Source organism: Rhipicephalus sanguineus, chromosome 2 (genome assembly GCF_013339695.2).
Source record: "Rhipicephalus sanguineus isolate Rsan-2018 chromosome 2, BIME_Rsan_1.4, whole genome shotgun sequence".
In the NCBI taxonomy this organism is placed as follows: Eukaryota; Metazoa; Arthropoda; class Arachnida; order Ixodida; family Ixodidae; genus Rhipicephalus; species Rhipicephalus sanguineus.
Genome location: NC_051177.1, coordinates 50394526 through 50408987, shown reverse-complemented (window position 1 = coordinate 50408987; position 14462 = coordinate 50394526). Strand labels below are relative to the sequence as shown.

Sequence of the window (14462 nt, the reverse complement as noted above, 5' to 3'; positions counted from 1 at the left end):
ACGGAGCTTGCCATTCGCGAACATGACTTTTATGACTGACATAAGTCTCTTTTCATTTCGCGAACGTTGATTTACTTCTTGCGTAAGAAATCGAAGGATGCATATTAGGAGCACAAAGTTAAATCGAAAGCTACAATGACTCGGCTGAAAAAAGAAAAAAGAAGAGAGTAAGAAACTCTTGTGACGTGTGACATCACGTCTAACGTTAACATCACGTCTAACGTTAACATCACATAACGTCTTGATTTCTATCCGGCTAGAATGAACTCCAATAACAGGACACTGCCGCTTATATGGGGCTGACTCGGTGTTGGGGGTCACGGTTGCTCGCTTATTCTCCTCCAGGTGCCCTATAGAGCGTGCTTGTCTGTTTTTCGATACAACAACAACAACAAAGATGATTAACGGATTCCACGCGCTTCCGTTTGATAGCAATGACCTGATGGAAACGCCCGATTGTTTTTTGTATCCACTGGAGCCCTACTTCTGAGCAGGCGTTAAGCGACGATGGCGTAGCCCTCGCAAATCTGCGTAATCTACACCGGAGCCTTATCTGCCGAACCTGGTCAAAGTTTCATTGCGTCAATCTTACATACCGTTTTTTTTTTTTCTTTCTAACGCCAATGTACCGCATCGGCCGGCGCGGGGTGTGTGTGCCCGGTTCCCTTCGGGCGAGTGTATTCAGTTTACTGGGTTTTTTGTACTTTTTCTTTTCTGCTGGAATGGCGGGGCGGCACACATAAGCCAGCTCCGAAAGGGGTCAATTGAGGCCCCGCCGCCAGCAAGAAGCAGCCGCACAAGCTACGTCGTTGTTGATGACTACTACCTCCCCCCCTCCTTCCCCCCTTCCAGCACCCGCACCATCCACTCCGACTTCTCGTCGGCGATCTTATTTTCGCCAGTTTTCTCAACGCGAACACCAGGGAGAACGACTTAGGTGAGAGGGAGGCGGTTAAAGTCGGCTGCCGGAGGAGGGTTGTGTCGAGTCGTCGGCACTTCTTCTCCCGGTCGCGTGTTAGCCTCATTTCGGAAGGCTGGCCCGCTCTTCGGAGCCCAAAAACGAAGACGAGGCGAGCGAGAAGAAGAGCAAGAAGAAGAAGATAAGGGCGCGCGTGCGCGCGTGATCTCGCTCCTATTTGGACTGCAATTAAACGCGGTCATCGTGGCGCCTCCGGCAACTGCGTACAGCGGCATGCACGCGCCGAGCTAGCGGTGCGGAAAAAGCTCGGTTCCTGACGGGACAAGAAAAGGAAGCATAAAACAAGAAAGTAGAAGATGCGAAGGACGTGAGCGAGGCGTACTCTTCGTAGATTATAGTGACGTCATCGGTATGCGTGTCCCTAACACGGTTTTCAACTGCCTCCGTGATCGGCTCACCTTTGACCAAGCGACGCTGTCATGTGATGACGTCATAATGTGACGACACAGTGACGTCACAAATTTTGGTGGTATGTGACACGGCCCGAGCTCAAGGCATGCTGGACTGAGGACGCCTCTCCTGTGCTCTCTTCTCAAATAAAGACCTTTATTCGCTCTCTCTATCTCGCTCGAAGTGCGCCAACATGTTCTGCCCAAGAGATTATATGTGCTTGCTGAGTTAGGTATCGGCTTCACACTCGCTGGCTCCCGTGCCCTGTTATTCGGCGAAATCATGAGAACGTGCCCTTTTGTATTTCACTTAGCTGGTGGCTCCGTTGCTGTTATCAGAGGAAGGACTTAGCTCACTCGTATTAATCCGCCACTCACGCAATGTAAAATTCGCTGATTTCTAAGGCAGGTAAAATCAATTCTAAACCAGCTTTACATTCCCTGGCCGCAATTAGCGAAAGCTAATTAGCAGAGTCAGTCACGTGTACTCTGTCATTCGCTGATACAGAGATGATGACGTAAATACTCGGGCGTTAACCTTTTGGTTGGCTAAGCTACAGGACGGATAAAGGGCAAGAAAAGAACAGATAAGGAGAGTCAGTGTGCCCACACCCAAAGATGCCCATTCATGTATGATCGAAAGTGATCGCACATCACACCTCGATTTTAAGAGGTGTGTATTAGAGGATCGGTGTCCTTCCGCATAGTAGTGTTATTCGGCCAAAGCCCCAATACCTTTACTTCCAAGAATAGTATGTCATCTGAGCTGCTCGGTCTTTGGAGCAGAGCTTATCGTTGACACTGAGGATGGACAATGGCACGCAATGTTCCCTACTGTTTCCTCCCAACTTCAACAGCGGCATACAGAGTCCTTGACTACTTCGTTGTAGAATACTTTTTTTTTAATTCCTGAGTGTGGCTAGCAAATACCTATTGTCATACTAAAGTTCTGTGACAACGAGAGAGTCCGCTTGGCAGGCGAAGTGAATGGCAATAGGGAGTTAGTTAAATCCGAAGAGTTTCATTTTCCAAGGGCGATGCAACTAGTAGATGCAACTAGTAGAGTACTAGTAAAGTTAGTAGAGTATAAAGCTGGGCGAGTTGGTTGACGTTGATTATAACGGCAATGCAATAAGGAAGTAATAGAAGAGAGAGAAAAAGCGGGCGTGTTATGAGCTATTTTAAAAGTTACATGTGTAAAGCGAGAGAGATACAGTCAGTCAGTGTTGTTCGGTATACGACATCACTATTAGTCTATAACCGCCTGTGCAAATCTGTTGCCTTCGAAAATCCCCACAAATTTCTTATCAACACAACAAGATGGCGGCTTGCTACACGTGCTTCCCTTCCTTCTGTCGCTGGCCTATTGACTCCACCATTATAGCCAACTGAAGCCAATGACAAGTCGACACATTCAACTACTCGTTCCTTCCCAGGCACGACACATGTTAAAGACCATTCAGCCCCATACAGGTCGCTAACATAGTGTGTTTTTCTCTTAAATCAATAACATTCGAATCATAGACCAGGGTTTGTCTTCCTCTCTGTTGTCCGTGTCTTTTTTGTTGAGCAATCGTCTGAAGTAATTGTTTACCAACTAGCCCAGGATGCTGCTCTCATAGGCCAGCTTTAGTGCAACGATTATATTCTAAGTATTTTTCCTTACTGGACAAGAAAAGAGCATATTGTTGAAATAACAAGCGATGTTAAGGGCATATTACTCGAAATGAAGAAGAAGAATGGGCATCGGCAGGACATGTAGCGAGAAGGCAAGACAGCCGCTGGTCATTAAGAGTAACAGGCTGGATTCCAACAGAAGCAAGCGCGTTAGGGGAAGGCAGGAAGTTAGGTGGACAGATGAGATAAAGAAGTTTACCGGGATAACGTGTCCGCAGCAAGCACAGTAACGGGTTAATCGGAGAAACATGGGAGCAGCATTTGCCCTGCAATGGGCGCACTCAGGTGATGATGATGGTGATGGTGATGGTGATTTCTTTCCTCTAGCACTTCGTCAGAGCTGTGAGCGGTACTTTGTGAGTGGCATTCTGTGAGCCGTGCTCTGTGACCGGTACTCCAACCGTATCACCGCAATCACCAGCGTTGAATGGCCAATAAAAGGGAATCAAATTGGAGCTACAGGAATCATTGCATCGAACCGACCCGGTTGTCAATCACTCACTCGCACGCACTCTTAGTAATTCGATTAGAGACGCAGTATTCATCCGCTTGCACTCCCCACACTCTCTCTCAAATCGCCCATACACTGTGCTCTAATTCCTTCTCGCTACGGCTTGTCGTAATTGTTGCGCAAGCTGGCCCCGCACGCCCGCGGAGCCATAAAAGACGTGCGGGCTTTGGCTTTAACCTTGTTCGGCTCTCGGCGGCTATAACGACGTGCCATTAAGTGGCCGCTTGGGGCGTTATATAGGCTTCGACAGCTGGCACTCTGTGATACTTTACAAAAGTCGTTTGAGTTAATGGGTCACAGCGAAAGCACATAGCGCGCTTTTTGTTCCTCGTGAACCAATTGTGCTGAAGCGTGCGCCTGCCTGCTCTCTCCCTCTCTTTTCCCTTCATCTATCTATCTATCTATCTATCTATCTATCTATCTATCTATCTATCTATCTATCTATCTATCTATCTATCTATCTATCTATCTATCTATCTATCTATCTATCTATCTATCTATCTATCTATCTATCTATCTATCTATCTATCTATCTTTTTTTTTTTTAACTTGGCCTAAAAGGTGTCTCAATCGCCGAGAAGTATAGTCGTCAGAGGTTTTTGTACACAGACGTTCCGCAAAGTGATTTCGTCGAAAGTGGGAGTCAAATTGCCATTTAACTCCGCTTGAGCTGCACGATAGCACTTCTCCGGTGTGTGCAGACCAAAGGTTTGTATGTTTTGTAGAATACAGCCTTTTCAATAAAATTCGCTAGATCCCACGCCTCGTGGGAATCGGTTTCATGCGAAGCTATGAGCGAGTAGTTGTCTATGCTGCATTCTTTAGCTTTGGGCCAGGGGTTACGAGGTGGATCAACGTGCTTTTTGTTAGCGTAGTAGTTGTGTGCACATCGTGGCTTTACCAGGCACGTCGACTACACTGGCGTTTAAAGGACAACTTATGGTCTGACGTAACGTCAGCACTCACTTTAGAGCACAGACGTCAGTATGATCGAAAAGAAGTGCACTTTACGGTGCGATGATGTGAATACCATAAGTAACTTTCCTTAGCGTATTCCTCCGGGGTAGAGCAACGCTTGAATATAGCTTGCTGAATCACAGAAGTATGAATGTAATGTTTATTAGACTTCTATAAAAGCGCAGGCAACACTGTAACCACAATTGGCGTTAACCCGGCATGACGCCTGTATCATAGAAGAACATTAGTAATGTTTATTGCTTTATTGTAAAATTAGACAGCCAGCACTGCAACCACAATTGACGTTGCACCGATATTACGCCTACATAGGATGTTTTTCCAAAGCAGTTTCAAGACGTGGCGTGGCTTTGAGGTAGAATATGTGACAGCCACCCAGAATGTTTGGGTTCGATTCCTGCTGGGATCCTGATTGCTTATTCTTTGAATTCATCTGGTCAACGCTGCCGATGTCAGTTTTTCTTTGCGCTATCGCGTTTAAATTACCAATGTCTGTTCTCGTCGTTCCTGAGAAAATATAAACTGTCAATCACATGTGGCGCATACCCGCTTATCGTGGCCCGTGGTATACGGGTATGTGCCACACTTGTCTGAAGGAAAGGATTTGACGACGTACGCGAGAGGTTTTTCATGTTATTCATGTCATGACCAGACAGTCATATTCGTCAAACCCTCTTACCCTCGTATACCAGCTTTGGTCTACACCAAGCTAAGGAGGCGATCACGAGAGCACCGAGACGTAGATAGATAGATAGATAGATAGATAGATAGATAGATAGATAGATAGATAGATAGATAGATAGATAGATAGATAGATAGATAGATAGATAGATAGATAGATAGATAGATAGATAGATAGATAGATAGATAGATAGATAGATAGATAGATAGATAGATAGATAGATAGATAGATAGATAGATAGATAGATAGATAGATAGATAGATAGAAACGCTCATAGTGCCTGAGGTTCGTTCAGAAATGCTTCGCATTTAATAGAAATAGATCGTACTGGTTCAAGTTGAGAGTTACATTGGATATATATGATACCGAAGCATAACTTTGTTTAAGATAATGACCAATTAACTGTCGGGATAATTAATGGAAATTAATCGACTGAGTTCACTGAAACGTTGTGAGCGGCTGGGATCGTTGCGGCGCCTGGCGGAGAAGATCTCAACCATGCGCTTGTTTCTAAACGCAAGGTTAACCAAAGGAATACACGAGGGCACACGAACGTCCACGTACGAATACCACCACCAGACACCACCCAAGTCAAGGGTTAGGGTCACCTCCAGAATATTCTGCCCCGACCTTGATTTTGTCTTGCATGTCATGCCAAGAATCTTGCCACTAATTCTCCCATGAAAATTTTACTTGACTACATAAATGCAGCAAACAATCCAAAGTATATGTCCTCGTGTTCATACTCTAAACATAACGCTTTTCTTTATGGAGTGCTCGTTCTCTACACGTAACATACACAGTATACGGCAGACGTTTTGTATCTCGCAAAACATTTATGACGAATATCTTTGCATAATTAAAGAGTAGCCACAGTAAGCAAAGATGGTGAAATGTGCTGGAAGAACTGGGAACGTAGATATTGTTCGGGCTTTTCGTTATCTTGTTAAGTATGGACCAGCATTATCCTGATCGGCCTACTATTCTCCAACACATCTTCCTGACACCCATGTCTGTGCGATTAAATACAAGCGCTTAAATTTCAAACGCACGGAATCTGAAGCACGAGTGTACGACGAAGAGTGTGAGTAATGAATCAGTGTGAGGGCAGGCATGTTTGAGTGAACATGGATACGAACAAGATTGAGTTTCTACGAAAGTAAGTGACAGTGAATTTGAGTGGGTGTGAGTGTGAACATGAATGACTGTCGGCGACTGTGAACGGACTTGAGCACGAGCCTCAGTCTTGGATGAGTGAGAATGGACGCGAGTATAAGCATTAGCGTACAGACGGGTCCACTGTTAAAGAGAACACTTGCGTGCAGGGCATATCCGGATTTCACTCTCTTGCAAAAGCGCAGTGGCTTAGATTTGCATAACACTGCTGGCAGTTAAGGGGCGTTAATTTTAAGGGATCGTTTTCTTTGTTATACACAATATTAATGAGCACTAATAGACAATAATGCTAAGGAAAGTATAGGGGATGTTTTTAGTAGTAAATGCAAGGTAAATGTGAAGAAGGAAAAGTGGACGAAAAGATAGCTTGCCGCGGGCAGGGACCGAACTTGCGACTTTAGAATAACGCGTCCGATGCTCTACCAACTGAGCTACCGCGGCGGCCATCCTCCCGTCCACTTTATAGGGTATATATGTACATTTAAACGTGGGAGCGTCAGTCAGCGCCGCCAGTAGCCATGACGGCGAGTGTGGAACACTCTTTATCTGCCTGTTGGCGTCAAGCAGCACGTGGACTTATTACGAGCTGGCAGCTGACCAATGATCCCTCGCATACTACCTGAAAGCATCAAGTCTGCCAGAACGAGACCCTCGCTATGAATGAAGGAAAGAAGTGTTAATTTTAACGGCTCGTTTTCTTTGTTACTACACAATATTAATTAGCACTAACAGACAATAATGCCAAGGAAAGTATAGTGGATGTTTTTAGTAGTAAATGCAAGGTAAATGCGAAGAAAGAAAAGTGGACGAAAAGATAGCTTGCCGCGGGCAGGGACCGAACGTGCGACCTTCGAATAACGCGTCCGATGTTCTACCGACTGAGCTACCGCGGCTTTTTTTTTTTTTTCTTTATCACTGAGCTACCGCGGCGGCCATGCCCCCGTCCACTTTATAGGGTATATATGTATATTTAAACGTGGGAACGTCAGCGCCGCCAGTAGCCATGACGGCGAGTGTGGAACACTCTTTTTCTGCCTGTTGGCGTCACGTAGCACTACTGGTAGTTGACAGTTCCGACTCCATTTGACAGACTAGAGCCGCGCACCAACAATATTTCCACATCTTTTGCACTTGGGGGCCAGCAATATGAGTGGTGCTCATCTGTACGTTCCCTTTAACAGTGGACCGTACTGCACATTGAAACGAGTATAAACACTAGTGAATGTCGACGAATAATAACACATGCTAGTAATCGCATGAGCAAGGGCCGATAAGTACGAGTGGACATACTGGCGAGAACAAAGCCCGAAAGAACATAGCCCGAAAGAGGTGAGTATTTATTTATTCTGCCGACCTTTGACTCAAAGCCGCTGACAATACTTCGTACTTAGCCAAAAAAACGTAACTCAGCTTGTTGTCCGTTATTACAAGCAGAGTACTACAACCGAATCCTAAATTAACGCTACTAGGTACTGCATTTCCCACGACTGCGCTAATTATAACGTGACAATCGAATGTTCCATACATAGCTGGGAGTGTAGAGTGTTTTGGGGCAGGCTGGGGGCCCCGTGAATTTGCTGAGCAGGTTGAGCAGGTATTCCGCATTCCGCACTTATCGACCAGCATCCCCGTGTGAGACGCGCGGGCTGCATACAAAAGAGGTCGAAGCGTTTTACGCCGCGTTTTCCTCCCCGCACCAACCTCGGCGGTAAAGTGACCTCATTACGTTGCGCAAATAGACCACCGTGTCATTTGCGTTTATTTGCTCGCTTGTTCATTACGTAACACCTTACCGCGGCTATTTTTAAAGTGCAACTCAAGTAAGGGGTTTACTTTTTTTACACGCAACCGCATAAATTATACGTTCGCCGTGCGAGCGAGCGGAGCTTCGGCGCTTGGTCGATGCATCGCGGACGAGCGGACCCCCGCTCCGCACAGTGGTTCAAACCCCTATCTCCTCTATTTTTAAAGACGATAGTCTTTCTTGGGGAACTTAAGCGCTGCAATTTTGGTCTGTCTGTCTGTCACCCTATTCAGCCACCCAGCGAAAGTTTAAGCACCTGCTGAACGCCCAGGCATCTTGAAATGGTAGCTGCTGTCATACTTGTGAACATTGTCGATCAAAAAGCAAATATTACGGATATCTGAGGCACAACATCAATACGTAAGTATTAGACGGTGCGTTCCTTTACTATAAAATACGTAGACACGCAATTGTAAAGACCCTAGTGTTTCTTAGGCTGAGCTGAAACGGCGCAGAAACGGCCGGCCGAAAAAAAACGGCCGGCAGAAGACTATCGTCTTTCGACGACATTTGCAGCGAAGCACGCAGATACGCGGCCATTTTTTTTTTATTTCTCCGATTCCCTGTGGCGCTGAGCCGCGCTCCCTCGTAGCCTGCAGATAATAGAACAACCTTTCTTTTCCTAACAATAGCCACTTCCTCCCGTCCTCCTGTTATTCTTCGTCACTGAACTGTATGATGGGGTACGCACACTAATTATATACGTATGGTAGGTACTGCTTTGTGCCCCCTTTCTTTCTGGCAGCGCAATAAAAGCTGCTTTTACATCGAAAAAGACAGCATCCAGATATGACTGCATGAACTCTATACGTGTCTTGCGACGTCTTTTTCGAGACACATTTTTCGACACGCTTTTTCGAGACAAAAAGACAAGACGCGCGTCTTTTTCTGAGACACTTACGTCTATCCATTCTGTAACCACACGCGCGTCCGTCCATTCAGTGAAGTTAACCACACGCGCAGTTGCATAAGAGGGTGACCGTAGTTCTGCAAAAGGCGGTGTTAGCTCGGCCTCCTGAACATTTTTACTTGAGCATCTTGCGGATACAAACCATCTCTTAACGAGCGTGCTATAGGTGCACTGTCAGAAGAAAAAATGCTGGATCCACTAAGAGCTCTCTCTCTCTGCCTCTCTTACATTGTTAATCCTCGTGTTCAATCAGCATTTAATGAAGTCACAGACTCAGATGACGGCAATCAACAGGTGTAGAACATCTCTCCTGATTTCATAATAACAACTGGTGGGGTTGAACGTCCCAAAACCACAATATGATCATGAGGGATTCCATATAAAAAGGCTCCGGAAATTTCGACCAGCTGGGGTTCTTTAACATGCACATAAATCTAAGTACACGGGCCTCAAGCATTTTCGCCTCCATCGAAAATGCGGCCGTGATTCAATACCGCGACCTTCGCGTCAGCAGTACAGCGCCATGAGCACTAGAACTTCTTCAAGGCCCTTCGAAGGACACACAACTTAAACGCTCACGTGGAGAAGACTTCCCCCTGTGTAGGCTGTCCAGAGGTTCTCCTTAATTCTATATCCAACATCGAGCATATCGAGATAAAAGGCTCCACGTCGCCCCGCATTGGCCTTTTCTCAAACTCGAACCGCATTAGTTGTGCATTTTTGCGTGTAAAAATTTACCTGTTGCTACAGTACGAGCACGCATACAGTATTCGCGTCGCTTTCATAGAAATGCCTATTGTAGCGACGTCAAGGCTCGCTGATGTTCCCACCTTCTTCGTAGGAGACATGTGCCTCATCTTTTCGCTCAGAGACGATACTGTTAAGGACCTCTGCACTATAGGGGGAGTTAAATTTAAGCGGAACTCGAGAAGGCGGCTTCGATTACCGTCCACGACGGCCACATTTCAGTAGTGACGAAATGCAAAAACGCCCGTGTGCTTAGATTTAGGAGCACGTTAAAAATCACTAGGCAGCCATAGTCATAATCATATTATGGTTTTGCCACGAAAAAATCCCAGCCTTTAGCTAACTTTAATTTAAGCTGTCTATATGAGTTATGCTATGAGCAGGGTTAACATGAAAAAAAAAAAAGCCTCTTCCCAGGTAATGACGGCGGTCCATATTTGGCTTAATTTACATTCACGATATGATGCATTATCTCTCTTGTGAGAGGGCCCTTTCTTTGCGCTGCAGCACTTTTAGCGAAACAGCGTTGGATTAAACCACTTGCTAAATGCAAGTACGGGCGTACATTCCCCTTTGGTGCATACAGGGAATAAAGTATATTATTTATGTAAGTTTTCTTAGCTCGAAAGTTTGCCTCATTACGATATAAAATTACTTAATATAACTTATATAGATTCTTCGGTTCAGTAAATTTGATCAGGCATCTAGTCCTGTATACCACTGATCCACAGATCACTACCCTGTAGGCCACTTGGATGTAGCCTCCGCTTGCTTCACGATTATTTTTCTACCATAGATTATTGGTGTGGTTAGAGAGTGCTACGGACCGCAATCTTCAAGCAAATACTTCGATCTCTCTGCTCTTGTAGCAGTATGCAGCAGCAAAATCCAAAGATATACTAATGCCGGCGACATTATGAACAACAATATTCCTCGTAATTTTTGTCATTCGTCAAAAATCATTTGAAAGAACCATGTTGCCGTGTGTACTTATGTACACGCCTTAAAAGGTATTCAGAATTTCCGAAAGAAAAGAGTTTAGGTAGGTGGAACGAGTACCTTGCTCATTTAGTAATGACATTGTGGCATTCACGTCTGTGATTTTTTAAAGCTTGCGGCGTTACCTACAGCAAGAGGAAACTGATATCTTCGTGCATAGAAATAGCATTTGTTCCGAACGAGAGCGCTGATATAAACATATATTTGAAATCAAAGGGAATTTCTGAACACACTTCGAGCCTCGCGAGAGACTCGAGAGCTGCGATGTGAGCTCTCGTTACAAAGACATTCCTGGTGGAAGCTATACCTGTTCACTGCGTTTATTTCTCAGGTTTGAGAATCTCAAGCAGGTAATCGTAAGCAGCTATATCGAAGTCATGCGTACGGAGTTTCTATTTTATCTAAATGACAGCCATTGCGTTTCTTTTTTTTTTCCTTCAATACCGAGAAATTCGTTTTTACGAAATTCTGTGGCATCAAACCTGCGAGAGATAACACCACCGTGTACTTACGGCTGGCAACATTCTGGCAGCGGTGATCCGACTCGGCGTTTCACAACACGGTCCAAAGGCCCAACTTCAGCGAGTAGTCCACTCTAATAGTCCGGCAAGGGGGCAGCGTGTCGTCGACGAGAAAACGTCCGTAGGCACACGATTGGGCAGCCCGGGGTGAGACACAAACCAAGATACCGCGGCGCTGGGCGCAAAACCTCCCTTCGCGAAACGGCACAAGGTCGATGCTGTACGTCCGATCACTGCAACACGTGTTGGGGCAATAACCGATTCGGTGGTTAGCCTCCTTCGCCGTGGGGGCGGTGAGCGGTGGTGGCGCGCCGTCGGTCGGCGGCGTCTGATGCGAAGCGTCGACGACGTTGTGCCTGTTCGTCGTTGCAGGTCGTCGTGCGCCGCATCCACAGGGATCAATGCCAAGCCAAGCAACTATTTCACCCTGAACTTGTTCTAGATTTTATACGACGGGCGGGCTCGACCAGAAAGGAGGACTCGCTATGACCTTGTTTCCTTGTCTGCCGGGGCCTCCCCCTCGCCCCACCCTTCTCGCCACGCCGTCCAGCGTTAGCTGCTGCTCGGGGCGCCGGCCGCCGACTCGTGTTTTGGGATGCCGGCTCAGAGTGGCAACCAGGGAAAACACAGAATACCACTAATAAGAAATGAACGAAGAAAAAAATGGGTGCGAAGGAAACGCGGTGCTGGGCCACGGGTGAAGGCATGTCGTCGTCTCTGCAGCGCTGACGGAAGGCGCACCCCCCCCCCCCCTTCGTCTCGCTGGTAACGGTTCGCTTAAGTTCCCGTTCCGGGACGCGTGCCTCGCGCGGTGTCAACGGGTATCGCCGTGCAGTATTAAAACTGCACGCGGCTACGAAGGGGCCGCGCCTGCAATTCCGTGCACGTTCTTTTTGGTTTTCTTTTCCATACGATGATATTGTGTATTCCAGCCATGAACAAAGTTGACTTCTAGCTCGTCCAGGTAGTAGCACCTGAGTGATAGGCAATCACGGCTACCTGAGCGGTGTCATATATGTTTCTGTAGGTATTTGGTACCTGCCGACTTCACCCATGACGGTGCTTTGAATGTATGAGAGTAGAGTGAAGGGAAGAGCAGGAAGCGATCGTTCTAATAAGTCGTGCGCTCGTGTGAATAACTGTTGGAAGCGTCAGAATCTCTGCGAGATTAAGCTATCAAATTGTGAGGTATTCATGTACGTTCACTTATTTTACGTACTATATTGAGCTCTGTTGAATGGCATTGTCCTTGAAACAAGCTTGTTTACATCATTTTCAAAACGCGATGTTGCGTCTTCTGATGCCTATAAAGGTACATGCTGAGAAGAGTGTTCTACCCTTGTTTCTCACAAATGACAACTCAACATCATACAGACACCAAACAAAGTGTCCCTAACATCGCTCGGAATACACATTGCATGAAGTATAACCGATATGCGGCCGAGTTGGAAACATATCCATTCTTTGGCAGCACACAGCAATGGATATGTTCTATTGTTCATGCGCGCCTTTGTTCATGACAACCACCACCATCATTCAGCATCAAGATCAAAGGGCAAGAGATGATGGAGGCGAAAATGCTTCAAGCCTGCGTGCCTAGATTTGGGTGCACGTTAAAAAACCTCAGAAACCCCAGGGGGTCGACATTTCCGGAGCCCTCCACTATTGTGTCTCTCATAATCCTATCGTGCTTTGGAGATGTTAAACCCGAACAATTATTATGAAGGGCAACAGCGATAACTGAGGTTAACTAAGGAAAGATAACAGGATAACTGAGTAAAGCTAACTCTTTTGTTTGCCTCGACTACACGACTAAGAACGATAACTGCATAAGTCAGGTTTCGGTTTCACTCTCCGAACAAGAGATGCTATTCATGGCACGTGTGTTTTTATGTGTAATCAACTCACATGGTTCACTGTATATATTTGTGTCCATCGAATAAACCTTCAGTTGTAAGACCAGCGCTGGTACTGTGTTCTCTCTGGTGTGTGGTCTCGTTGGGCGCTGCACGAGAATGGAAATGACATGAAGCTTATCTCTGCCATGAGCCTATAGAGGCATTCTAGGAAACATTTCTCCTCCCTGTTAGCATCCGGGCACTACCCGACGCTGACAGTGAACCATTTTTGATTCATTTGGCATCAGGAATGCACGAGAAAACCATCGAAATTTTTCCTTCAGCACTAAAGTACTGCTTTCAAATGTAGCGGAATACAAGGTGTTTCCTGGGATGTGCTCTAGCGCTGGCGTGTGGACTCCGTCAAGCACATCGAACCATCGACCTCCCAGCAGGGCCTTTGCACTAATCGGTCTTCAACACCTCTAGATTCAAAGCTGCTGCGGATTCCTCCATGATGTGCGAGTTGCGAATGTGACTGATTTCCGACATTATTCGGAAATGTGCGCACCAAGCTGCGCAGCGAGCTTCCATTCGAACTCGACGAAAAGTTACCCCGTCTTTGTGCGATCAAACCTGGGTGTAGGAAAAACGGCAGTCGCTCCCACGGCAGGTATATACACATATAATGACAGTGACTCCAACACTGCGCAATTAATCATATCGTGGTTTTTGGTACGTAAAACCCCAACAGTTATTTTTTTATTATTAATCCTCTTCGAAGTTGTCATATCCATTTTCTTACTCAAAAGAGGGTAAGATATTCGAAGCGTTGTCTTTTGTGACATGTAACTGTACATTAGTGGTTTATTTTCCTTTTGCTCACATAAGGAATATGAGTTATTTTCATTGCTGGCATTTCATATTTTCCAAGCAATTCCAATATTTCCAGAAAAAGAAAGGGGGAAACAAACGTTTGTTTTCCCTGGCTCTCGGAATTTTCGGACACGACATCTCCGCATCGATGTGGACGCTGAAAGAAGAATTGGACACATGAATCTGTACAACTGCGTGACGTTCTGGAGACTAGTACGGGCTCCTGTAGTGTTACGAAACGGAGTAAGCCAGCACAGCCTGCGTCGTGAACACAGAGCCTCTGAAGTTCTTCTGGCGTAAATCTCAGACGGTGCATGTCTCTTTTCTTTCTTTTGTTTGCTTCGGTCATCCACTTCAAGCACGCTGTCTGTTCGGTTT

At 46.0% G+C, this 14462-nt stretch overlaps 1 protein-coding gene across 1 annotated transcript in view; it reads right to left on the bottom strand.

Moving 5' to 3' along the window:
• LOC119382923 (hornerin) overlaps nucleotides 1–11788 on the bottom strand; it is a 39369-nt gene extending 27581 nt beyond the window's left edge. Inside the window, exon 1 of the mRNA XM_037650838.2 lies at nucleotides 11362–11788. Coding sequence (XP_037506766.1) covers nucleotides 11362–11373 — 12 coding nt within the window. The 5' untranslated portion in view covers nucleotides 11374–11788. The remainder of the gene's footprint in view (nucleotides 1–11361) is intronic.
• Nucleotides 11789–14462: the final 2674 nt, after the last annotated feature.